This window comes from Acipenser ruthenus, chromosome 10, assembly GCF_902713425.1.
Source record: "Acipenser ruthenus chromosome 10, fAciRut3.2 maternal haplotype, whole genome shotgun sequence".
NCBI classification, from domain to species: Eukaryota; Metazoa; Chordata; class Actinopteri; order Acipenseriformes; family Acipenseridae; genus Acipenser; species Acipenser ruthenus.
Genome location: NC_081198.1, coordinates 541,545 through 565,621, shown reverse-complemented (window position 1 = coordinate 565,621; position 24,077 = coordinate 541,545). Strand labels below are relative to the sequence as shown.

General features: G+C 50.1%; 2 protein-coding genes across 3 annotated transcripts; both read left to right on the top strand.

Annotated features, from left to right (window-relative positions):
* Positions 1-2,087: 2,087 nt before the first annotated feature.
* Positions 2,088-13,354, top strand: LOC117404110 (glycosaminoglycan xylosylkinase). Of its 2 annotated transcripts, XM_034006833.3 has the most exons (9): positions 2,088-2,305; positions 5,081-5,187; positions 6,991-7,417; positions 7,708-7,794; positions 8,332-8,441; positions 9,113-9,284; positions 9,606-9,797; positions 10,603-10,662; positions 12,393-13,354. In XM_034006833.3, the coding sequence occupies exons 3-9, from the start codon at positions 7,041-7,043 to the stop codon at positions 12,622-12,624; spliced, it is 1,230 nt and encodes a 409-aa protein (XP_033862724.1). In that variant the 5' UTR covers positions 2,088-2,305; positions 5,081-5,187; positions 6,991-7,040; the 3' UTR covers positions 12,625-13,354. The 2 variants fall into 2 exon arrangements, with proteins under 2 accessions (XP_033862724.1, XP_033862734.1); XM_034006843.3 differs by lacking the exon at positions 5,081-5,187.
* A 790-nt stretch (positions 13,355-14,144) lies between these two features.
* On the top strand, positions 14,145-23,405 carry LOC117402552 (transcriptional adapter 1-like). The gene is made up of 8 exons (XM_034003817.3): positions 14,145-14,495; positions 16,934-17,025; positions 17,779-17,844; positions 19,922-20,019; positions 20,687-20,902; positions 21,032-21,183; positions 21,583-21,739; positions 22,745-23,405. Exons 1-8 carry the CDS (start codon positions 14,422-14,424, stop codon positions 22,895-22,897), a joined length of 1,008 nt encoding a protein of 335 aa, XP_033859708.1. The 5' UTR covers positions 14,145-14,421; the 3' UTR covers positions 22,898-23,405.
* Positions 23,406-24,077: the final 672 nt, after the last annotated feature.

Sequence of the window (24,077 nt, the reverse complement as noted above, 5' to 3'; positions counted from 1 at the left end):
CTAGATAACACTGCCTCCTTCCTGGTCACTCGGCTTTAACCACTAGACTATGCTGCCTCCCTCTCCTAGTTCCTCAGCTCTAACCACTAGCCCACCCTGCCTGCCTCTCTGCCAGTCGCTGGGCTGAGTGAGATGTCTTGTTTCCGCTGTGTGATTGTGCTGCACAGGGTCTCTCCCCTGCTTGGTTGCTATGCTCTTGTTGTTGATGTTGTAACCTTGGCACTGGCAGCTGCACGCTCTGCACCAGTCCGCTTCATATTTATTTTCCTTTTTTCTTCGTTAACCTTGAGATGATGTCCTGCAGGGACTTTGTGAAACATATGGAAAGACCTTTTAAGGTTTTTTCTTTCGTGTTTTCTTTTTTCCCCTTGACAAGTTTGAGCATTTTCATGTATTAGTAATTATGATCTGTATTGCAGAGGCAAATACAGGAAACCCTGTCCTAGTAATCCAGGTTAACATCTTCCCCTTCCGTGCACGGACTGAGGATGTGGGTGTGTGTGTCTCTCCCAGGAGGAAGTGCTGGAGCGCTCGGGTGTTTCCCATGGGAATGGGAGTGGGAATGGGGGTCTTGGATTGGCATCAACGCTTATTTTATTTCTATCTGGAGCGTGACAGTTGTTGGGTTGTTTTATATAATTGTATTTTATTTTATATATTTTTTATTGGGAGTAAAACCCAGGTTTGATATCCATTAAAGAGCTCGGTAAAATAACAGCATCTGGAAACTCAAAAAACAGAAAGGGTTTCTGAAGGAAGCAGGACACAAGATTGAGCTTTAATGTTATCAACTGGGGAAAGCTGATTAGGGGTTAGAGCTGAGGGACTGGGAGGGAGGCAGTGAGGTCTAGTGGTTAGAGCTGAGGGACTGGGAGGGAGGCAGTGAGGTCTAGTGGTTAGAACTGGGACTGGAAGGGAGGCAGGGAGGTCTAGTGGTTAGAGCTGAGGGACTGGGAGGGAGGCAGGGAGGTCCAGTGGTTATTGCTGAGGGACTGGGAGGGAGGCAGTGGGGTCTAGCCACTGGTATCCCTATAGTCACAGCAATGAAAAAAGCTCCCCTGCCTTGCTTGACGCCTGTAGCTGCACCGCCAAACTCTGCCCTTCCTGTGCAAGGAGAGAGAGAGAGAGAGAGGCTGCTACCTTTTTGTTTTTTTCACTCTCCCTCCCAGTCACTCAGCTCAGACCACACTGCCTCCCTCCCTCCCAGTCCCCCAGCTCAGACCACACTGCCCCCCTCCCTCCCAGTCCCTCAGCTCAGACCACTAGACCACGCTGCCTCCCTCCCTCCCAGTCCCTCAGCTCAGACCACACTGCCTCCCTCCTTCCCAGTCCCTCAGCTCAGACCACTCGACCACACTGCCTCCCTCCCAGTCCCTCAGCTCAGACCACACTGCCTCCCTCCCTCCTAGTCCCTCAGCTCAGACCACACTGCCTCCCTCCCTCCCAGTCCCTCAGCTCAGATCACTTGACCACACTGCCTCCCTCCCTCCCATTCCCTCAGCTCAGACCACTGCCTCCCTCCCTCCCTCCCAGTCCCTCAGCTCAGACCACACTGCCTCCCTCCCTCCCAGTCCTTCAGCTCTTGTAGTGGCACAGTGATCTAATAATACAGTATTCTATTTATCTGATTTCATTGGTTTATACATGGGGGCTTTTTTACAAATTGGTGAGTGTGCTGCCTTCTGGTTGATCAGTCCGATCAAATGAGGATTGTAATGCAGCAATGCCCCCTGCTGGTAGAGAGAGGTGAGGACAGTGAGCAGCCTCTCGGATTGTCTAGACCAGTCCCTCTCGTCCCTCAGAGCAGGGTGTCGATTCCACCATATATATATATATATATAAATTTTACAGTGGTTTGCAGAAGTATTCACCCCCTAACTAACTAAATAAATAAATGCAATTACGTAATTTTACAATGTTCCCACTAGTATTGGAGTCTGACCCATATCTTAGACCTACTTAGTGTGTAAAGTAGACTCATGGCACGTCTCTGTAAGCATTGAGCGCTGTTGTTATGAGAACACGGGCGTGCACGTCTCTCCGGGGGGGGGGGGGGGGGGTCTTTAAGAGAAGAAGGGGCGGGTTCACTGTCGGCTGGAGGAGGAAGTTAGCGAGAGGAGAGAGAGATCGGAGAGAAACAGTGGCGGAAATACACGACAGCAACTCGAAAAACAAAATAGCGTCCTTCATAAATGTAATCTGTAAAACGAGAAAATAAATAAATAAATAAATAAATAAATAAATAAATAAATAAGCAAACCAAACGGGAAAATCTGCAGCCAGACTCGTGACTGACTGAGGCGAGGTAAGCGTTATCAACACAAACCCGGGTGCATGAAAAATAACCACGCAGTGATGATAATAATAATAATAATAATAATGATGATGATTATGTGAATGAATAACGTGATTGTGCGCGGTCATAGAAGTGAACCGTTACTGTCTGAACTGCTTATGAAGAGATGAGTAGCGCTGGAGACCATGCATACACAAATAATATAATTATCAGGAGCCTGCTTATTATCCGTGTAAACGCGTAGTTAGTCTTAAAACGTTATCACAGGAAATTAAAGGACAGACAGACAAATAAAAAAACAAATAACCGAGATAGTGTTTCTGTGGCAGTATATCGATTGGGGGTGTATGGTTATTGATCCGATTTGTTGTGCGTCTGTCCTGGTTTAATAACTGTGTAGATACTCGGCCGCTTTATATAAGATAACATTGAACTGCAAACACGTAACACGCACAGATTTGACATTAAATCTAAACGAAGGCGAGATGTAATAACGTTAACGGCCGTGTGACCGGAGGGATTGACCTGGGGTTCAGAAAGAGACGCGATAGGAAAGGCCGAGGTTGCGGAGGACTGTAGGCCTCTCTCTTGGTCCGCACGGTTCTGAGTGACGGGTCGTGTTGGATGTAATTTCAACAAACACGGCGGCTCTGAAATGATGGATGAATGAATGAATGAATGAATGAATGAATGAATGGATGGATGGGTGCTCTGTGTGGCGTGAGAAACAACATGCCAGCGTGGCCGCCCTGCAGGCGGTGTGGGGAGAGGGGTCTTCTTAAAGGGACAGGCTTACATATTAGAAATATAACGGCAAAACCAATATTGTCCGCATTAACTTACTGCAAAAAAAATCAATCAATCAATCAATCAATAATAAGATGCCATCCACACTTTAAAACACATTGTCGTTTGCACTGCCCTGTGACAGATCCGTGCCACCCATAATAATATACTGCAGAGACGTGTGGAAAGCTGGTTTATTGTGATCTACCTGGAAGGTTCATATTGCCACCCTGCTGAAAACGTCAGAAAGATACTGAACGCACACCTAGCCCTCCCTGCGTGTCTGCCTGGTACACGCCAAAGCACCAGCACACATTGACAGCATCGGGGCGCGTTTAATACTGACGTCAACAATCACTTTATTTCAGACCCCACAGCACCGAAAGGGCACGGAGAGAACCCAACAAAGGGCAGCCAGGTTAACCCCAGCAGGGCTTAAAAGAATGAGCTGTGCAGACATGGGGTGGGTTACCTAGCTGTGCTGTCGGTGCTCAGTCACTGGGATCCTTCAAACCCGATTTGACAGCTGTGAGATCGCTGCTACGAGTGGGGTGTGTCATATGACCTCCTCTCATTCATTGCTTTTACACTCTTCTGTTTAAATTACTGTGAACCCTTCCTGTAAGGACTTTAACCCACAGTTTTCTTGTATCATAATGAGTTTAACCTACAGACTCCAGAACTAGCATGATTCAGGGACAGGAATAAGACTCCAATTGCATAGCAGTGTGATCCATTCCTGGTTTAATAAGACACCCCTGAGCTTGTTACCTCTACACTGGGGCTAATCAAGCTCATAGTAAAACCTGGAATGGGTGAAACTGCTATGCAATAGGAGTCTTATTGTATGATACACAGCCTATCGGCAGCATCACCTGCATATATATATATATATAATGTATATATGTATTGAATGAATACCTATCGTATCATAAAGCTTGTGTATCGCTACACCCAGAGTAAAATAACTGCATATATATTGCTGTATATTGTTTGCAAGGGTAAGGTGTGAGACTGTGTGACAGAACCTGCACACTCCCAGCTACACACACACACACACACACACACACACAGACTGTGTGACAGAACCTGCACACTCCCAGCTACACACACACACACACACACACACAGACTGTGTGACAGAACCTGCACACTCCCAGCTACACACACACACACACACACACACAGACTGTGTGACAGAACCTGCACACTCCCAGCTACACACACACACACACACACACACACAGACTGTGTGACAGAACCTGCACACTCCCAGCTACACACACACACACACACACACACACACAGACTGTGTGACAGAACCTGCACACTCCCAGCTACACACACACACACACACACACACAGACTGTGTGACAGAACCTGCACACTCCCAGCTACACACACACACACACACACACACACACACAGACTGTGTGACAGAACCTGCACACTCCCAGCTACACACACACACACACACACACACAGACTGTGTGACAGAACCTGCACACTCCCAGCTACACACACACACACACACACACACAGACTGTGTGACAGAACCTGCACACTCCCAGCTACACACACACACACACACACACACACACAGACTGTGTGACAGAACCTGCACACTCCCAGCTACACACACACACACACACACACACACAGACTGTGTGACAGAACCTGCACACTCCCAGCTACACACACACACACACACAGACTGTGTGACAGAACCTGCACACTCCCAGCTACACACACACACACACACACACACACAGACTGTGTGACAGAACCTGCACACTCCCAGCTACACACACACACACACACACACACAGACTGTGTGACAGAACCTGCACACTCCCAGCTACACACACACACAGACTGTATAACGCGCACTCTGAACTGGGCCAGGCTGGAGTCTCTGGGTTCACACAGCGAGATTGTCAGTGTGTGAGAGGGGCCTCCTGTTCTCATGTGCCTGTGATCTATACCTCCCGTCCCTAGCAAAGAGAGAGAGAGACCACAGCACCACGTCAGAACTGACACGCCCTGACCTCCTCGCCTCGCCATTCCTGATCTCCGCAGGCCGACGGGCTGCCTTTCTCACTGAGGTAGGAGAGCGACAGACAGACAGACTGATGCACAGAGCAGTCCAGTCTCCAGTGCTTGCTGTCTATTGAGATAGGTTTAGAGCAGGGGTTTGAGCAATGAGTTCATTGACAGCTAACTCATTACCGTGGTGAACTTTTATAAAGGTGGAGCCTGGGCACACCTGCCAGCAAATGGGAGCTAATGCTACGGTGACTGGGCTGGCCAGTGGGAGGGCCTGTAAGCTCAGTGCTGTCCAATGGGAGGGGCTGTGAGCTCAGTGCTGTCCAATGAGAGGGGCTGTGAGCTCAGTGCTGTCCAATGAGAGGGGCTGTGAGCTCAGTGCTGTCCAGTATGAGGGGCTGTGAGCACAGTGCTGTCCAATGGGAGGGGCTGTGAGCTCAGTGCTGTCCAATGGGAGGGGCTGTGAGCTCAGTGCTGTCCAGTGTGAGGGGCTGTGAGCTCAGTGCTGTCCAATGGGAGGGGCTGTGAGCTCAGTGCTGTCCAGTGGGAGGGGCTGTGAGCTCAGTGCTGTCCAATGGGAGGGGCTGTGAGCTCAGTGCTGTCCAATGGGAGGGGCTGTGAGCTCAGTGCTGTCCAGTGTGAGGGGCTGTGAGCTCAGTGCTGTCCAGTGTGAGGGGCTGTGAGCTCAGTGCTGTCCAATGGGAGGGGCTGTGAGCTCAGTGCTGTCCAATGGGAGAGGCTGTGAGCTCAGTGCTGTCCAATGAGAGGAGCTGTGAGCTCAGCAACAGACACGTGACTCGTCCTGCTCGTTCGCAGGTGGCTCCTAATGAGAGGCGGTGTTATCATGTCAAACACACTTCATTAGGCAGGACTCATTGGGGTAATGTAATTAGAGCCAGTAATGATTATTCAATCTCCTGAGAGCTGCTAATTGAAGCTCCTTTGTACCTTTGTGCGGGACATCGTTCTGCGTTTATTAAAGCTTAACAGAAACAAACGGGGCCTGTCCCATTGCCTGTCTGCTCCTGAGCTGCCTGCCCCTGTGTGAGTGCCGGTCAGCCTCTCTGCTCCTGAGCTGCCTGTCTCTGTGTGTGTGCCGGTCAGCCTCTCTGCTCCTGAGCTGCCTGCCCCTGTGTGTGTGCCGGTCAGAGCCTCTCTGCTCCTGAGCTGCCTGTCTCTATGTGTGTGTGCCGGTCAGCCTCTCTGCTCCTGAGCTGCCTGTCTCTGTGAGTGCCGGTCAGCCTCTCTGCTCCTGAGCTGCCTGTCTCTGTGAGTGCCGGTCAGCCTCTCTGCTCCTGAGCTGCCTGTCCCTGTGTGAGTGCCGGCCAGCCTCTCTGCTCTTGAGCTGCCTGCCCCTGTGTGAGTGCCGGTCAGCCTCTCTGCTCCTGAGCTGCCTGTCTCTGTGTGTGTGCCGGTCAGCCTCTCTGCTCCTGAGCTGCCTGCCCCTGTGTGAGTGCCGGTCAGCCTCTCTGCTCCTGAGCTGCCTGTCTCTGTGTGAGTGCCGGTCAGCCTCTCTGCTCCTGAGCTGCCTGTCTCTGTGTGTGTGCCGGTCAGCCTCTTTGCTCCTGAGCTGCCTGCCCCTGTGTGAGTGCCGGTCAGCCTCTCTGCTCCTGAGCTGCCTGTCCCTGTGCGAGTGCCGGTCAGCCTCTCTGCTCCTGAGCTGCCTGTCCCTGTGTGAGTGCTGGTCAGCCTCTCTGCTCCTGAGCTGCCTGTCCCTGTGTGAGTGCCGGTCAGCCTCTCTGCTCTGAGCTGCATGAGAAGCACTCCTTTAGACTGAGGTGTGATCGCCAGTTTGCACGAAGACTTTTTTTTTGTTTATAATTTGTATTGAACCGTTATTACTGTGTATGTGTCTGTGGCAGGCAGGTGACATGCTCACGCACCAGGGCTAGACCGTGGAGAGGAGGAGGAGATGAAGCTGAAGCAGAGGGTGGTCCTGCTGGCCGCACTGCTGGTGGTCCTCATCCTGGCCAAGGTGTTCCTGCTGGACGGGGGCGAGGGGTCGGCTGCGAGCCGGCAGGACCAGCGCGCCTTCCAGCGCATGGAGGCGGGTCTGCGGCTGCGGAGGGGGGCGCAGCTCGACCACACCCTGCAGTCCCCCTGGGAGGTGGCGGCGCAGTGGGTGGGGCCGCGCGAGGTGTACCCCGACGAGACCCCTGAGCTGGGGGCCGTGCTCAGCGCCATGGCGACGGGCCGCGTGGAGCGCGCTGACGTCGGCTACAAGGGCACACAGCTCAAAGCCCTGCTGGTGCTGGAGGGGGGACAGAAGGTGGTCTTCAAACCCAGGAGGTAAGAGACACGGAGTGGGAGCACCTCCACAGAAAGCAGGGGCCGACAGTCATGGGAGGGTCGCTGGGGTCAATCGGGCTGATTTACCATTCAGTCAAGAAACAGCGCTTGGGTTTGTGATGATCGCTGCTTTTCTTAGACTGGAGAGCAGCAATCCACACAAACCCAAGCAGCTGTTTGTTTGCTCATTTCACTCTTAATGGTAAGCTAGCCTGATCAACACCATTGACCCTCCCCTGATTTCTGTGCAGTGATTAAAGTGAAGGGATGTCTGTCTGCCCCTGTCTCAGGTACAGCCGGGACCACCTGGTGGAGGGAGAGCCCTATGCCGGGTACGACAGACACAACGCTGAGGTGGCCGCCTTTCACCTGGACAGGTACCCCTAACGGAGGAGGAGTGTTTTATACTAGGCACCCTGTTTAACCAGACCCCCCTTTCTTCATCACATCATCACACAGGAACGTGTGGACAGTCTGCACTGGCTGAGAGTACACTGTGCTCTCTCACAGGACTCTTTGAGGAGTCTTTTCATTTTACATCTTCTCTGTTTAAACAGGGCTTTGCATTTTTTAAATAAACTGATGAACCCTCTAAAACAAAAGCTGTGGAAGGTTTCATCATGAACCGCAAATTCAATTTGAATAATCAAAATGGGCTTTAAAAAAACAAACTAAAACAAACAGTCCTTACCAAAAGCATTCTTCAAAGCAGTCCTTAAGCATTCAGAGTAATGCCCACTGTCATGTTATAAATGTCTACGCTTTCCAGACAGTGAGGTTGCCTGTGCTGCTAACTAGCTGGGATCCTTTCAAACCTGACCTGACAAAGGTTTTGAGATCAGCCAGCTACTTTGAAGCGGTGTGAATGGCTTCCTCTCATTTGTAACTGTTCTTCTGCTCTGTGTCTCCTGCAGGATCCTGGGTTTCCGCAGGGCGCCCCTAGTGGTGGGGAGGTTCATGAACCTGCGGACAGAGATCAAACCCGTCGCTACTGATCAGCTGTTGAGCACCTTCCTGATGCAGGGTGAGGGGGCTGTATGCTTCTGGGGCTGTGTGGGGAATGGGGATCCGTGCTTCTCTCTGGTGCTCGGTGTCTGTGTGGAGAATGGGGATCCGTGCTTCTCTCTGGTGCTCGGTGTCTGTGTGGAGAATGGGGATTCCCTGCCGCGCTCCACAGGACTTCTCAGTCTTTTACTCATCAGTCAGTTACAAAATTAAATGGTATAAAATCAAAATAAAGGAAATGGAAAAATGAAAGTAAGCAGTGAGATAGAAGGAGGATTTGGGAATGTTCCCTTCATTCCAGATGGTCTTTCTCTCAATAAACGGTCTGCGGACGTTTTGTTTTCCTCCCTTTCTTGTTGAAGTCAGTTTGTAGAACTGGGTTTGAAGACTCTTGTTGGCACTTTTCCTGCGTTTCTGTCTTCTCCAGAGTGTGGTGCAGACACAGGGATGGAAATAAGACTCCCATTGCATAGCAGTTTGATCCATTCCTGGTTTTACTATGAGGTTTTACACATGTGCTTGTTATCTGTACACCCTGGGGCTAATCAAGCTCGTAGTAAAACCTGGAATGGGTGCAAATGCTTTGCGATAGGAGTCTTGTTTCCATCCCTGAACACACAAGACATTAAACTCAACTTAAAATAACACAAAAGGTCACACAGCAACTTTGAGTTTCTTCCTGTCTCCCAGGTAACAACACCTGTTTCTACGGGAAGTGCTATTACTGCCGGGAGAGCGAGCCGGCCTGCGCGGAGGGAGAGGTGATGGAGGGCTCGGTGACGCTCTGGCTGCCTGACGTGTGGCCCCTGCAGAAACACAGGCACCCCTGGGGCCGCACCTACCGAGAGGGCAAGCTAGCCAGGTGAGCTGGGGGTAAAGATTCCAGGTCTGTAGCCATTTTTTGAAAGATACCAAGAAAAGCTGCAGGATTGTGGCTCTCCAGGACCAGGTTTGGCCACCCCTGCACTAGAGGGCTGTTTTAACCTGGTCACCTGGATGCCACCCAATACATTTCTTATCCATTAAATGAGGTTTACTTTTCTGGACTGGGAGCGAGTATGAAGTGTGTGTGTGTGATGGACGTAACTGTGCTGTGTGAGGGGTCTTGGCTGTGTGTGTCAGGTGGGAGTGATGAGTTACATGAAGCTGAGTGAGGGGTCTTGGCTGTGTCTCCGTGTGTCAGGTGGGAGTATGATGAGAGTTACTGCGACGCTGTGATGAAGACGGCTCCGTACGACTCTGGCCCGCGGCTCCTGGACGTCATCGACACGGCCATCTTCGATTACCTCATAGGCAACGCAGACCGCCATCACTACGAGAGCTTCCAGGACGACGGTGGAGCCAGCATGCTCATCCTGCTGGACAATGCCAAGAGGTACCAGCCCAGGGGTGGCAACGAGACTCCTATTGCACAGCAGTGTCACCCATTCCAGGCTTTACTACCAGCTTCATTAGCCCCAGTGTATAGAACAAGCTCAGGTGTGTCTTATCAAACTCAGTGACACTAGGAATGGATCAAAGTGCTGTACAACTGGAGCCTTATTTCCATCTCTGCAGTCTCCTAGGACCCCGACCAGTCTTCCCAGTGTCTAAACTGGGAGACTCGAAGGGAGCGTGGCTAAAAACTATGAGCAACTGACTCCTGGGTAAATCTTAGAGAAAACTGATGGCAACAGCTGAATACTTTGTCTGTTTCCTTAGTCATTAAAGGTTTTCTTACATTTGATTGGTTGTTTTGAAGTTATTGAGACTCTGAGGGTACCGGCAAGATTTTCCAAATTCTTCTTGTGTTTCTTCTGGGTACCTCGCAAAGATTAGAGAGTGGGCTGAGGAAATACAGTCCCCGTGTGTCACGGAGCTGAAGACACAGTGTTTAGAAATACAGTCCCCGTGTGTCACGGAGCTGAAGACACAGTGTTTAGAAATACAGTCCCCGTGTGTCACGGAGCTGAAGTCACAGTGTTTAGAAATACAGTCCCCGTGTGTCACGGAGCTGAAGACACAGTGTTTAGAAATACAGTCCCCGTGTGTCACGGAGCTGAAGACACAGTGTTTAGAAATACAGTCCCCGTGTGTCACGGAGCTGAAGACACAGTGTTTGTATTATTACTGCACTGGTGCTAAATGCAGGTTTTATTGTTATGGTTTATTGATGTCTGTTATGTTTGGATTTATTACAGTTTTGGCAACCCTACCCAGGATGAGAGGAGTATCCTGGCCCCAGTGTACCAGTGCTGTATGTGAGTATCGCTCTCCTGCCCAGTGCACAAAACCTGAGACAGTGTCACCCTGTCCCCCAGTCTCTACACTGACCCCCTCGCTGTCCCTGTCCCCCAGTCTGTACACTCACCCCCCCTTGCTGTCCCTGTCCCCCAGTCTCTACACTGACCCCCCTCGCTCTCCCTGTCCCCCAGTCTCTACACTGACCCCCCTCGCTCTCCCTGTCCCTCAGTCTCCACACTGACCCCCCTCGCTCTCCCTGTCCCCTAGTCTATACACTGACCCCCCTCGCTCTCCCTGTCCCCCAGTCTCTACACTGACTCCCTTGCTCTCCCTGTCCCCCAGTCTCTACACTGACCCCCTCCCTGTCCCCCAGTCTCTACACTGACCCCCCTCTCCCTCCCTGTCCCTCAGTCTCCACACTGACCCCCTCGCTCTCCCTGTCCCTCAGTCTCCACACTGACCCCCCTCGCTCTCCCTGTCCCCCAGTCTATACACTGACCCCCCTCGCTCTCCCTGTCCCCCAGTCTCTACACTGACCCCCTTGCTCTCCCTGTCCCCCAGTCTATACACTGACCCCCCTCGCTCTCCCTGTCCCCCAGTCTATACACTGACCCCCCTCGCTCTCCCTGTCCCCCAGTCTCTACACTGACCCCCTCGCTCTCCCTGTCCCCCAGTCTATACACTGACCCCCCTCGCTCTCCCTGTCCCCCAGTCTCTACACTGACCCCCTTGCTCTCCCTGTCCCCCAGTCTCTACACTGACCCCCTCCCTGTCCCCCAGTCTCTACACTGACCCCCCTCTCCCTCCCTGTCCCTCAGTCTCCACACTGACCCCCTCGCTCTCCCTGTCCCTCAGTCTCCACACTGACCCCCCTCGCTCTCCCTGTCCCCCAGTCTATACACTGACCCCCCTCGCTCTCCCTGTCCCCCAGTCTCTACACTGACCCCCTCGCTCTCCCTGTCCCCCAGTCTCCACACTGACCCCCCTCGCTCTCCCTGTCCCTCAGTCTCCACACTGACCCCCCTCGCTCTCCCTGTCCCCTAGTCTATACACTGACCCCCCTCGCTCTCCCTGTCCCCCAGTCTCTACACTGACCCCCTTGCTCTCCCTGTCCCCCAGTCTCTACACTGACCCCCTCCCTGTCCCCCAGTCTCTACACTGACCCCCCTCTCCCTCCCTGTCCCTCAGTCTCCACACTGACCCCCTCGCTCTCCCTGTCCCTCAGTCTCCACACTGACCCCCCTCGCTCTCCCTGTCCCCCAGTCTATACACTGACCCCCCTCGCTCTCCCTGTCCCCCAGTCTCTACACTGACCCCCTTGCTCTCCCTGTCCCCCAGTCTCCACACTGACCCCCCTCGCTCTCCCTGTCCCCCAGTCTATACACTGACCCCCCTCGCTCTCCCTGTCCCCCAGTCTCTACACTGACCCCCTCGCTCTCCCTGTCCCCCAGTCTATACACTGACCCCCCTCGCTCTCCCTGTCCCCCAGTCTCTACACTGACCCCCTTGCTCTCCCTGTCCCCCAGTCTCCACACTGACCCCCCTCGCTCTCCCTGTCCCCCAGTCTATACACTGACCCCCCTCGCTCTCCCTGTCCCCCAGTCTATACACTGACCCCCCTCGCTCTCCCTGTCCCTCAGTCTCTACACTGACCCCCCTCTCCCTCCCTGTCCCCCAGTCTCTACACTGACCCCCTCGCTCTCCCTGTCCCTCAGTCTCCACATTGACCCTCTCTCTCTCCCCTCAGGGTGCGCGTGTCCACATGGAACCGGCTGACCCTGCTGCGGAACGGCGCTCTGAGCGCGGCAATGCGGGCGGCCACGGCGCACGACCCCCTGCACCCCGTCCTATCGGAGCCGCACCTGTCTGCGCTGGACCGGCGGCTGGAGAGCGTGCTGACCACCGTGCGGCAGTGTGTGGAGACGCAGGGAGCCGAGAGCGTGCTGACCGAGGATCGCATGAAGCTCTCTCACTCCTAACCAGCAGGGGGAGTCTCGCAACACTGGGGACTGCTTCTTGTGTTTAGATCCCCCCCACCCACATCCACCTAAAACACTCTGAGAAGGGGGGATTGGAGGGGTTGGGAAGGGAGGACCTGCTGTAGCATTAATAGACTCACTTTTATTTTGAAAATGCGGGAAAGTAAAAAACACTGAAGACCAGTGCTGTTGAATTCACAAGAGAGGAGAACTCTGTGCAAAGACTAAAACTGGAGCCTGACGATGGGGGTGTATGGGTCGACTTTTAAATATATTTGCAAGAAAAGCCACAGCATGATCCACACTGCAGCCAGAGGAGCTGGGAGGGGCCGGTCGGTCTGTGTGCTCACATAGCTAGAGATGCACCTGAAACAGCACAGGATCACAATGGAAGAGGGGGCAGGGTCAGTACTGTACAGTGTGGACAGCAGGGTCACTACTGTACAGTGTGGACAGAAGGGTCACTACGGTACAGTGTGGACAGCAGGGTCAGTACGATACAGTGTGGACAGCAGGGTCACTACTGTACAGTGTGGACAGTAGGGTCACTACTGTACAGTGTGGACAGCAGGGTCCTTGCTGAAGTTGGGGGGTGCAGTGTGCTGCTGTTGGGAGATGATGAGGGGGGTGTTAAATCAAGGGCTGGATCTGGGATAGTAATATAGAATGGGTCGGGATTCTCACTGGGACAGAGCTGGATTTTTCTTTAATAAATTGCTGTGTGACCTTTCGAGTTTAATCTGTCTTGTGTGTTTTAGGGATGGAAATAAGACTCCTATTGCGTGGCAGTGTCACCCATTCCTGGTTTTAATATGTGCTTGATTAGCCCCAGTGTGTACAGGTAGCAAGCTCAGGTGTGTCTTACTAGTCATAGTAAAATCAGGAATGGATCATACGGCTGTACAGCAGGAGTTTTATTTCCAGCCCTGGTGTTTGTCACAAGTGTTCTTCTACTTGTATTTTGAGTGGCTGGGGGAGGGGCAGGGTTGGGAAGCCCCATACTCGCTACATAGTTCTTGCTCATAATGCAGCCCCCCCTGTGCTAATGGACCTGTTTAAAGAACGGGCTCTGTACATTGCTTGCCCCTCGTCTTCACACACATACACAATGCCTGCTACAAATGCTTATGGGGATTTGCAACCAGCAAAGTGTGGGGGAAATATTTATAACAGTCAACACCAACAGGTACTCTAGAACAAACCCCGCGTACGAATGAAATGCAAAGTAAAGCAGAATATCTCTGTGTAGTTCTCATACTTAACAGACCAACAAAAAAAACATGTTTGCACAGCAGAGAGGAATGTCGACAGCGAAACAAGGACTCGGCGAGCTCTGATTGGTTAGGAGCGCAGTAAGAAGGGAAATACTCAAGCGGTAACGAACACAGTGAGGAAGAAAGATTAGCAAGAACCGCACTTTTGCTGTCCGGTGACCCGGTCAGTGGTGCCGCCCAGACACTGTACAGATTCCCATAAAACATGAAACAGGATGCCCAGGCAGCTGGACTTCTCTGGAGTCCCGTGAGGCTCCAATGTGATTTCTGACGGCTTGTGTAACATAATATAAACCTTGAGGTCCCGCCAGGACTGAAAGGGTTAAATTGGAATGGCACCCAGGCGCAGGAATGCAGTGTAACTATGGAAACAGAATAAAAGCGATTAATCAAAAAGAATTCCAAAACGAAACAAAGCGGAGGTTGTCGCATAGCAACTGTGTGACGCCATAGCGACCTGTCGTAAAGCGGTAGGCAGGTCTGTTACGATGACTGCAGTGCAGCGACGGAGCCGGGAGACGTGATGGCTTCCAATATTAGCGAGCTAGAAGCGGCCAAGAAAAACCTTAGCGAGGCGCTGGGAGAGAACATAAAGCAGTAAGCACAGAAATAGTACTGAGTATTCAGAAATTAATATCGGCCAGCATTCAGGAAGGGGGAATTAGGCTGATACGGGAACAGAGTAGACGAAGGCCGAGCGAGCACCGACATTTCCTTGCAGCGACAGCCGGGTTATAGCTCTGATGAATTTAGAGTCGGGACTTGGGCAACGGTTTCGGTCCCCATTTAGTTTGAGTTAGCACAGTACTTCATCAGTTGTATTAATTTGCAGGTGTTTAATGTTGTTTTGTGTGGTTTTGTTTAAGTAAAAATGTAGAAAATATTAATGTTTACGTAAACGAGACGAGAGGATACCCTTGCGTTGATATTAGTATTTGCTGTTCTCATTGAAAGTATGGTAAAGCTGTGAACAGGCACTGTGCCTTTATATATATATATATATATATATATATATATATATATATATATATATATATATATATATATATATATGTATGTGTGTGTGTGTGTGTGTGTAACGTTGTCTGCGTTTCCTGCACAGAGCTCTGGTGTGTTGTCCGTTTCCTGCACAGAGCTCTGGTGTGTTGTCCGTTTCCTGCACAGCGCTCTGGTGTGTTGTCCGTTTCCTGCACAGCGCTCTGGTGTGTTGTGCGTTTCCTGCACAGCGCTCTGGTGTGTTGTCCGTTTCTTGCACAGCGCTCTGGTGTGTTGTGCGTTTCCTGCACAGCGCTCTGGTGTGTTGTGCGTTTCCTGCACAGCGCTCTGGTGTGTTGTGCGTTTCTTGCACAGCGCTCTGGTGTGTTGTGCGTTTCCTGCACAGCGCTCTGGTGTGTTGTGCGTTTCCTGCACAGCGCTCTGGTGTGTTGTGCGTTTCCTGCACAGCGCTCTGGTGTGTTGTGCGTTTCTTGCACAGCGCTCTGGTGTGTTGTGCGTTTCCTGCACAGCGCTCTGGTGTGTTGTGCGTTTCTTGCACAGCGCTCTGGTGTGTTGTGCGTTTCCTGCACAGAGCTCTGGTGTGTTGTGCGTTTCCTGCACAGCGCTCTGGTGTGTTGTGCGTTTCCTGCACAGCGCTCTGGTGTGTTGTCCGTTTCTTGCACAGCGCTCTGGTGTGTTGTGCGTTTCTTGCACAGAGCTCTGGTGTGTTGTCCGTTTCCTGCACAGAGCTCTGGTGTGTTGTCCGTTTCCTGCACAGCGCTCTGGTGTGTTGTCCGTTTCCTGCACAGAGCTCTGGTGTGTTGTGCGTTTCCTGCACAGCGCTCTGGTGTGTTGTCCGTTTCCTGCACAGAGCTCTGGTGTGTTGTCCGTTTCCTGCACAGAGCTCTGGTGTGTTGTCCGTTTCCTGCACAGCGCTCTGGTGTGTTGTCCGTTTCCTGCACAGCGCTCTGGTGTGTTGTCCGTTTCCTGCACAGCGCTCTGGTGTGTTGTCCGTTTCTTGCACAGAGCTCTGGTGTGTTGTCCGTTTCTTGCACAGCGCTCTGGTGTGTTGTGCGTTTCCTGCACAGAGCTCTGGTGTGTTGTGCGTTTCCTGCACAGAGCTCTGGTGTGTTGTCCGTTTCCTGCACAGCGCTCTGGTGTGTTGTCCGTTTCCTGCACAGCGCTCTGGTGTGTTGTCCGTTTCCTGCACAGCGCTCTGGTGTGTTGTCCGTTTCCTGCACAGCGCTCTGGTGTGTTGTCCGTTTCCTGCACAGAGCTCTGGTGTGTTGTCCGTTTCCTGCACAGAGCTCTGGTGTGTTGTGCGTTTCTTGCACAGAGCTCTGGTGTGTTGTGCGTTTCTTGCACAGAGCTCTGGTGTGTTGTCCGTTTCCTGCACAGCGCTCTGGTGTGTTGTCCGTTTCTTGCACAGAGCTCTGGTGTGTTGTCCGTTTCCTGCACAGAGCTCTGGTGTGTTGTCCGTTTCTTGCACAGCGCTCTGGTGTGTTGTGCGTTTCCTGCACAGAGCTCTGGTGTGTTGTCCGTTTCCTGCACAGCGCTCTGGTGTGTTGTGCGTTTCCTGCACAGCGCTCTGGTGTGTTGTGCGTTTCCTGCACAGCGCTCTGGTGTGTTGTCCGTTTCTTGCACAGAGCTCTGGTGTGTTGTCCGTTTCCTGCACAGAGCTCTGGTGTGTTGTCCGTTTCCTGCACAGAGCTCTGGTGTGTTGTCCGTTTCCTGCACAGCGCTCTGGTGTGTTGTCCGTTTCTTGCACAGAGCTCTGGTGTGTTGTCCGTTTCCTGCACAGAGCTCTGGTGTGTTGTCCGTTTCCTGCACAGAGCTCTGGTGTGTTGTCCGTTTCTTGCACAGAGCTCTGGTGTGTTGTCCGTTTCCTGCACAGAGCTCTGGTGTGTTGTGCGTTTCCTGCACAGCGCTCTGTGTGTGCTTTAGTCATACAAACATAGCGTGCTCTCTCTTTTTATGTAATTACTGCAGCATATTCACTGAAAACGTATTGCTCTTGGAAGACAAGGTAGCAATTAACCTTCATCTGTTTTATTTTCAAGGTATTGGGCTAACCTGAAGCTTTGGTTTAAACAGAAGATCAGTAAAGAAGAGTTTGATACAGAGGCCAGGAGACTCCTCTCACAAGACAACGGTAAGGGTTTGCACAGTAGCTGCTACAGCCAGCCTTTACTTGAGTTCTGCACTGGGGGAGTTGCATCCCGAATCTTCCTGCAAACTCCTCTCCATGCAGATAACCTGTCCGCTATTTATCGTGTGTGTTCCAAGCAGACCAGTCAGTATTTTACTCCAGTACAGACTGCGTTTGCTTTCTCGCAGTGTTCCAGTGACAGGAGTGGTTTCTGCAGTATTGTCTGTGGTTTAGAGTGCAGTGAAGCCCCTGTTTGCCACAGATGAAGTCTAATAAAGTTTCACACTAGAAAGCTGCCTCGAGAGGGGTGTGCTGTAAGTGAGAATCGTATTCTCCAGGTAACTCTCTTAAATGGAGAAGCTGTGTAAGATTCTCATTTACAGCAGACTCCTCTTGTTGCAGTTTTTGTTGTGTCCAGTATGTTGGCAAGTATCATCTGTAACTATTAAACCATCCCAATAGTGCTGACATTTAAATAGTAAAAAAACCCTTCATACACTCAGTGACAGACAGAGGCACTGAAGACACTGAGAGAGACGCACTGCCGAAACGTTCTGTCAGCACTATTGGAGTGTTTAATGGGGGGTTGTGGGGTTCATTTATTAGTGACCCTTATTCTTGTTATTTAAGCATGGCTTGTGTGTCTCTCTTTATTTTGAAAATGTTTTCTGTATAGCCCTACCAGATCTTGTAAACACTGTACTGCTGTTGCATATTGTGCTGTGTGTGGTGACATCCTTTCCCTTCTCTCTGCAGTGCACTTCCACAATGACTTCCTGCTGGCCATCCTCACACGCTGTCAGATCATGGTGTCTGTGCCAGGTAGGTACCCGCAGCCACACCACAATGTGAGAGAGAGGGGCACAAAGAAAAACATTTCACAGTCCCTGCTTGTCTTGGAGTGCAGACATTGTGAGCCCTTGTGGTCAAAACTAAACATTTATTTATATTCAGTTAACAAGTGGGGACTGAAAACAAATGCTGTAAATACAGCTTCCCTCAAGTCTAGTGACTAGTGTATCCACCATATGATAATAAACACCAAACTCAATCCCTTTTCAGATTTACATTTTTTCTTTTCCTCTGTCTGTTACAAAAAAAACCCAGAAGAAAATTGTATGAAGTGTAAAACTCTAAATGGCTGGAGCATGACATGACAAAACTCTGTCTGTTCCATGCTGAAATGTGTTCTGAAATCCCACTCGAGAGAATACTAAAGGTTTTTAGAAGCTGTCATTTGATTTAATGACGGACTGAGTTTCTTTTATTTTATGAGTGTGTTTATTTATTTAACTAGGAGAGAAGCCTGTTTCGATAGACTGAGCCCTCATTAACAAGTGAGGCGCTGGCCAGACAGCACAGTTACAGAGGCAGCAGCAGTGGGATTCAGCGCAGTACAAGACTAGATACAACTACGATAGAGCAACAAAGCAGCACAAACCACACACGCACACTAGAGTATTCTCATTGTTTCAAACCACACGCACACTAGAGTATCCTCATTGTTTCAAACCACACACACACTAGAGTATTCTCATTGTTTCAAACCACACGCACACTAGAGTATTCTCATTGTTTCAAACCACACACACACTAGAGTATTCTCATTGTTTCAAACCACACGCACACTAGAGTATCCTCATTGTTTCAAACCACACACACACTAGAGTATTCTCATTGTTTCAAACCACACACACACTAGAGTATTCTCATTGTTTCAAACCACACACACACTAGAGTATCCTCATTGTTTCAAACCACACACACACTAGAGTATTCTCATTGTTTCAAACCAAGTATTCTGTAAAGAGGTTGGTTCATGTCAGTAGCAAAAGCTGAGCAAGAACAGGAAAACGTCCGTATATTTCACATTCACCAGCGAGCGTAGCACGTTGTACCAAGCCCCAAGTTATCTGTTTTGTGTATTTTCAAGGCATGCACTTGTCAAACCCAGATTGAAATATTCAGTCAGCTGCAAGCCAATACAAATGTTGGAATGCAGCCTTTAGTAAACGTGATGTGGAAGTAAATTCCTTATTTGGAATAAAAGTGAAGTGAAACACATGGCTGAATAGTGTGGAGTTCAGGGTTGGTTTGGTTTCCTCAACAGTACCTGAGGTTGATCATCCTTCATGTCAATGCTGGCTGTACCCTGAATATCCCCTGCACTGACCCTAACCTTGAATATCCCCTGCACTGACCCTAACCCTGAATATCCCCTGCACTGACCCTAACCCTGAATATCCCCTGCACTGACCCTAACCCTGAATATCCCCTGCACTGACCCTAACCTTGAATATCCCCTGCACTGCGCCCAGGTTACCTGGTTGTAATGAAGATGGTTAGTACAGAACCGAAGTGCAGTGAACTTAGGCTAGCATCTTCACCACACCCAGGTAATGCACTGATAATTGTATTTTTTTCCTGAAACCTTGCAAAAAAAGAGCTGGACAGACAAAGCTGTTGGAATACGCTGAACACCTTGTCTAATGTTCAGGCTGTAGTAAGAAAATGCACAGTGATGCTGTGGGTAAGTGCAGTGCCTAATGTCTACTGTGCTTGTCAAGTGGGTGAAATGCCTGTTATTTTTTTGCCTTTTTACTGTTCAATGCTTAATACAGTACCTCTGTCACACCGTTATCTGTATTGAATAAACTGCTCTGCCTTGTGGAGGACTAGCGCAGTGCAGGTGGTAATTGTAATAAATTGATTTCATTCAGTGTTTGTGAATAAGGTCTCGGATATGGCAGATCACTGTGCTGTTTGAGAGAAACAAGACGATCAGCCAACACAGGGCCTTCATCAGCCTAGCCAGTGTTGTTTGAGGAGCGAAATCCTTTCTGAATTGCGTGGGGTTCCTGGAATGGTTTTAGCAGCCGGTTCCCTCTTGTTCCCACAGAGGGTGCTGGCTCCTTGCCCTGGGCAGGCGGGTCTGCCTGCAAACCTGGGAAACCCAAAGGGAAGAAGAAGTTCTCCTCTGTGCGACAGAAATTTGACGTAAGTGTGCCTGTGATTGGGGGAGGGGGTGTATATTGTCTGTGTAGGTCACTGCAGCAGTAGTACTGTAGTTGTTGAAAGTAAATATACACAAACATAATGTTTTGCCAAAGGTCCATTCAACGGTACGTTTTGTTACACTGATGGTAAAGTCCAAGATGTTTGTGTTGATGGGTCTAATCTATAATACAGTTGCCTCAAAACAACTTGGCATTGCCAGCAGTTGGACACTGATGTTGCTAACATCACAAACGATCGATACATTTTGACATCGAATGGCCACTGTGATTTCAGAACAGGTTTAGTAGTGGAAGTACGTTGTTCTAACAGTAGTGCGGCACAGACCAATTATTGAGAAATCAGGTGAGGGTCATTAGTGTTGATCGGGCTAATTTACCATTCAATGTGAAATAGTGAAGAAACAGCTGCTTGGGTTTGTGCTGATCGCTGCTTTTCTTAGACTCTGGAGAATAGCGATCCACACAAACCCAAGCAGCTGTTTCTTCACTTGTTTTGGTAAACTAGCCTGATTCACACCAATGACCCTCGCCTTATGTCAGCACCTGATTTATTTAGAGAGCTCAATTTGAATAATGGGTTGGTGCAGCACTGCCAGTGTGTGTGACACTCTCTCCTCTCTCTCTCTCCTCTCTCTCTCTCTCTCCAGCACCGCTTCCAGTCCCTGAACCCCCTCTCCGCAGCCCAGCCCCTCATGTCGAAGGACCCCCCTGAGGAGGAGGAGGAGGAGGTGCGGCTCAGTGCCCACACGCTGCTGCTCCCCTCCAGAGGGCAGCTGGAGGCCAGGATGATGGTGACGGCCTTCGAGCTCGGCCTGGACAACGTCAGCGAGGACGCGGTCAGCACGCTCGTCTGTGCCGTCGAGGTACAGGACGTGTCGCGGGGGGATTAATGGGGCTGGAGCAGACAGGGGTGTCTCTAATAAGTAAATGAGAGAGAGGAAGGGGGTGAAGTCCACTGAGGGCTTGTGTTTTATTGTGTGCTCTGGTTTCAGCACCACCTGAAGGACATTCTGATGGCTGTGATCTCCAGGCGGAAAGCCTATCGCCTGCGGGACCGGCACTTCAAATATGCCTTTGGCAGCAACATCACCCCTCAGCCCTACCTGAAGAACAGCATGGGGGCTTACAACAGCATCCCTGATGGGTAAGAGCAGGGAGGGGGGGCGGGGTGGAAATAAGACACCCAGTGTATAGCAATTTCATCCATTCGTGGTTTTACTATAAGTCTACTAAGACGCACCTGAGCGTGTTACCTTTTCGCTGTAGTTAATCGGGTTCATTATGAAACTAAGAATGGGGGAGAAGCTGCTATACAGTAGGAGTCTTATTTCCATCCCTGAAAAATACTGATTAAGATGTGTTGCAACTAATAGATGTTTTCAGAGTGTCTTTCAGACTGTGGACCAGGTGGTGATTTGATTTCATTATTGTGTATTTAATTGCTGAATGTACTTGCGTTACTGGACGTGCAGCTGCAGCATGTAGCCACTGAGTAAATAGTAGTTCAATATATATGTGTGTGTGTCTGTGTGTGTCTCTGCAGGCTGCCCCCCAGCACCTCCCTGCCCCCGGGTCCGCCTCCCCAGGTGTCCCCCGATGAGGCGGAGCAGCAGGCTGCCCTCCTTTTGGCCTGTTCGGGGGACCGCCTCCTGGCTGCCCCGCCTCCAGTCAGCATGTTTGACCTCCTGGAGGCGCTGCAGGTACTCCTCCTCTTTAAATTCAGTTCTATCCAGAATGCATCACACACTCAATAGTGCTGAATTTAGTTAGCACCAAGAGAACATTCTTGTCTCTTTCTTGTCTTCCTTTGTTTTCCAAAGACAAATAATTTCTTATCTTTTTTAAAAAAATGTATTTTATTTAAAAATTCAGTTACAGAAAATCAATAGATGAGGATCCATTTCAGACATTCAGAGCCTCCTTGGCCTACTGGGTGACACATGTCTTGGTTTGAAAAGGGGGCTGTGTGGTCCAGTTGGTTTCTTTTAGTGGTTAAAGAAAAGGGCTTGTAACCAGGAGGATCCCTGGTTCAAATCCCAGCTCACCCTCTGCGTAACAATGAGCAAGTCACTTAACCTCCTTGTGCTCCGTCTTTCGGGTGAGACGTAAGTGATTCTGCAGCTGATGCATAGTTCACACATCTGAGTCTCTGTAAGTTGCCTTGGATAAAGGCATCTGCTAAATAAACAAATTATTATTATTATTATTATTATTATTATTAAGACCCTGTCTGCTGCTTCTTGGTCATTGACTCGCCCTGTGTTCCTAGAATGGGACTGGTCACTGCTTATAATAACAACCGCTCAAGTCAACAGACCATGTTAAAGCAGTCTTTTACAAGTACAGTTAGTGGGCTACATTCTCACTGGCCCTTCAATGTCTCAGCTCAGGCAGGTGAAACAGGGTGGCATCTGGGCACCAACCGGTGACCACGTCTAACTGCTGTGCAAAAGAGCTGGGCTCCTCTGCATTTGTAATTGGAGAGCTTTAACCTCATCTTGCCAGCGGGGGTCAGACTCCGTGATGGCAGTGCTTCACACAACACTGCTAATTATAATTATATACACAGGGGGATTAGAAAGTAAGTGTAGCACATAAACACACCATAGCATGGATGTGGTGAACTCACTTTCGAATCATCCTGTGTGTGTGTGTGTAATATATATATATATATATATATAATGTGTGTGTGTGTGTTCCTGCAGATTCACCGCGAGGCGGTACCCTCACACACAGTCTACGCCCTGAACGTTGAGCGCATCCTGGCACGGCTGTGGCACCCCAGCCACAAGGAGCTGGAGCAGGACCATGTGCACCGACAGCGACTGGCAGCCAAGGAGGGACTGGTCCTCAGCTGACACCTGCCCCAGCACATCGAGGCAGCCCTGGAGACTCTTACTCAATTCAGTTGCTTTTATCAGAGAGGTCCTGGGGACATGCAGCAGGCTCGTACTGGACCACAAGAGGAGAACACTTGCTGTGTTAAATGGAGAATCCAATAGACTTGCTCCTGTCACTGTGGTACAGTTCACATGTATCTGCTGTCACTTGTGCTGCCATTGTTTTAATGCTGTTGGTGTGTAAATTAACATACAGAGCTGAAGTAACGTAGCAGAGCTGAACTGTGAATATCCTTTAGGGGAAGAAACCAAGTGCAACAGACAGCAGTTTGAGAGAGAGAGAGAGACAGACAGACGCAGCGTCTGCACCCTTCTCTTTATACCATGTTTGAACTGAGTTTCAGACAATTTTTTTTTTGGTTTGGTTTTGTATACTACAGCCATGACAGTAGGAAACGGACAGTAATTTGTTCGAAGAGTTGAATTGTAAATATTGCATCAATTTATTAAAATAGCGTATCTGGTCTCTTGCTTGTTTCTTTCTTTTTTGTTTGCAGTCTTGCACATGTTAGAGTATTTTTAAAGATCCTGCCACTAGGTGTTGCTAGATAGCCAGGATTGCAGTTTCTCACTCTGCCTATACCAGCCTCTGAGCACAGGAATGGAAAGTGTGAGATGAGCTGTCACCCCACTGCAGAATGGGACGCTCTCTCTTCTTTATTTCGTTTTTTATTTGTATCTTCATTCATTTATTTTCCATGAGCGGTAAAGCGCAGGTGCTGCTGTGATGGGGAAACGGTCACAGGCTCAAGCCTCATGGAAAGATGCAAACTGTAATCCCACCGCAGAATGGCTTGTGGGGGCTTTGTGATGTCAAAGGGACTCTCTCTCTCTCTCCCTCCCCTAGCCGACACTGTGGTCTGTACAGATAACTCCACTTCCCCAGCCACAGTGTGGTTGAAGAGACGCAGGCAGAGTGAACTGCCCTGCATCCTTCATCACAGCATACACTTTAACACTGGCTGCTTGTTCAGTATGTTGCCCAGAAGAAAAAAAAAATCATTCAATAATGGGAAATTTATAAATACTAAAAAAAGTGTAGTTTCATGACAAATGTCTAGAATGATTGAAAACTGAAAAGCTTATAAAGTAGTTCAAATGTTTGTCAATAACTATTCCACCTGTTGAGGGGCTCCCG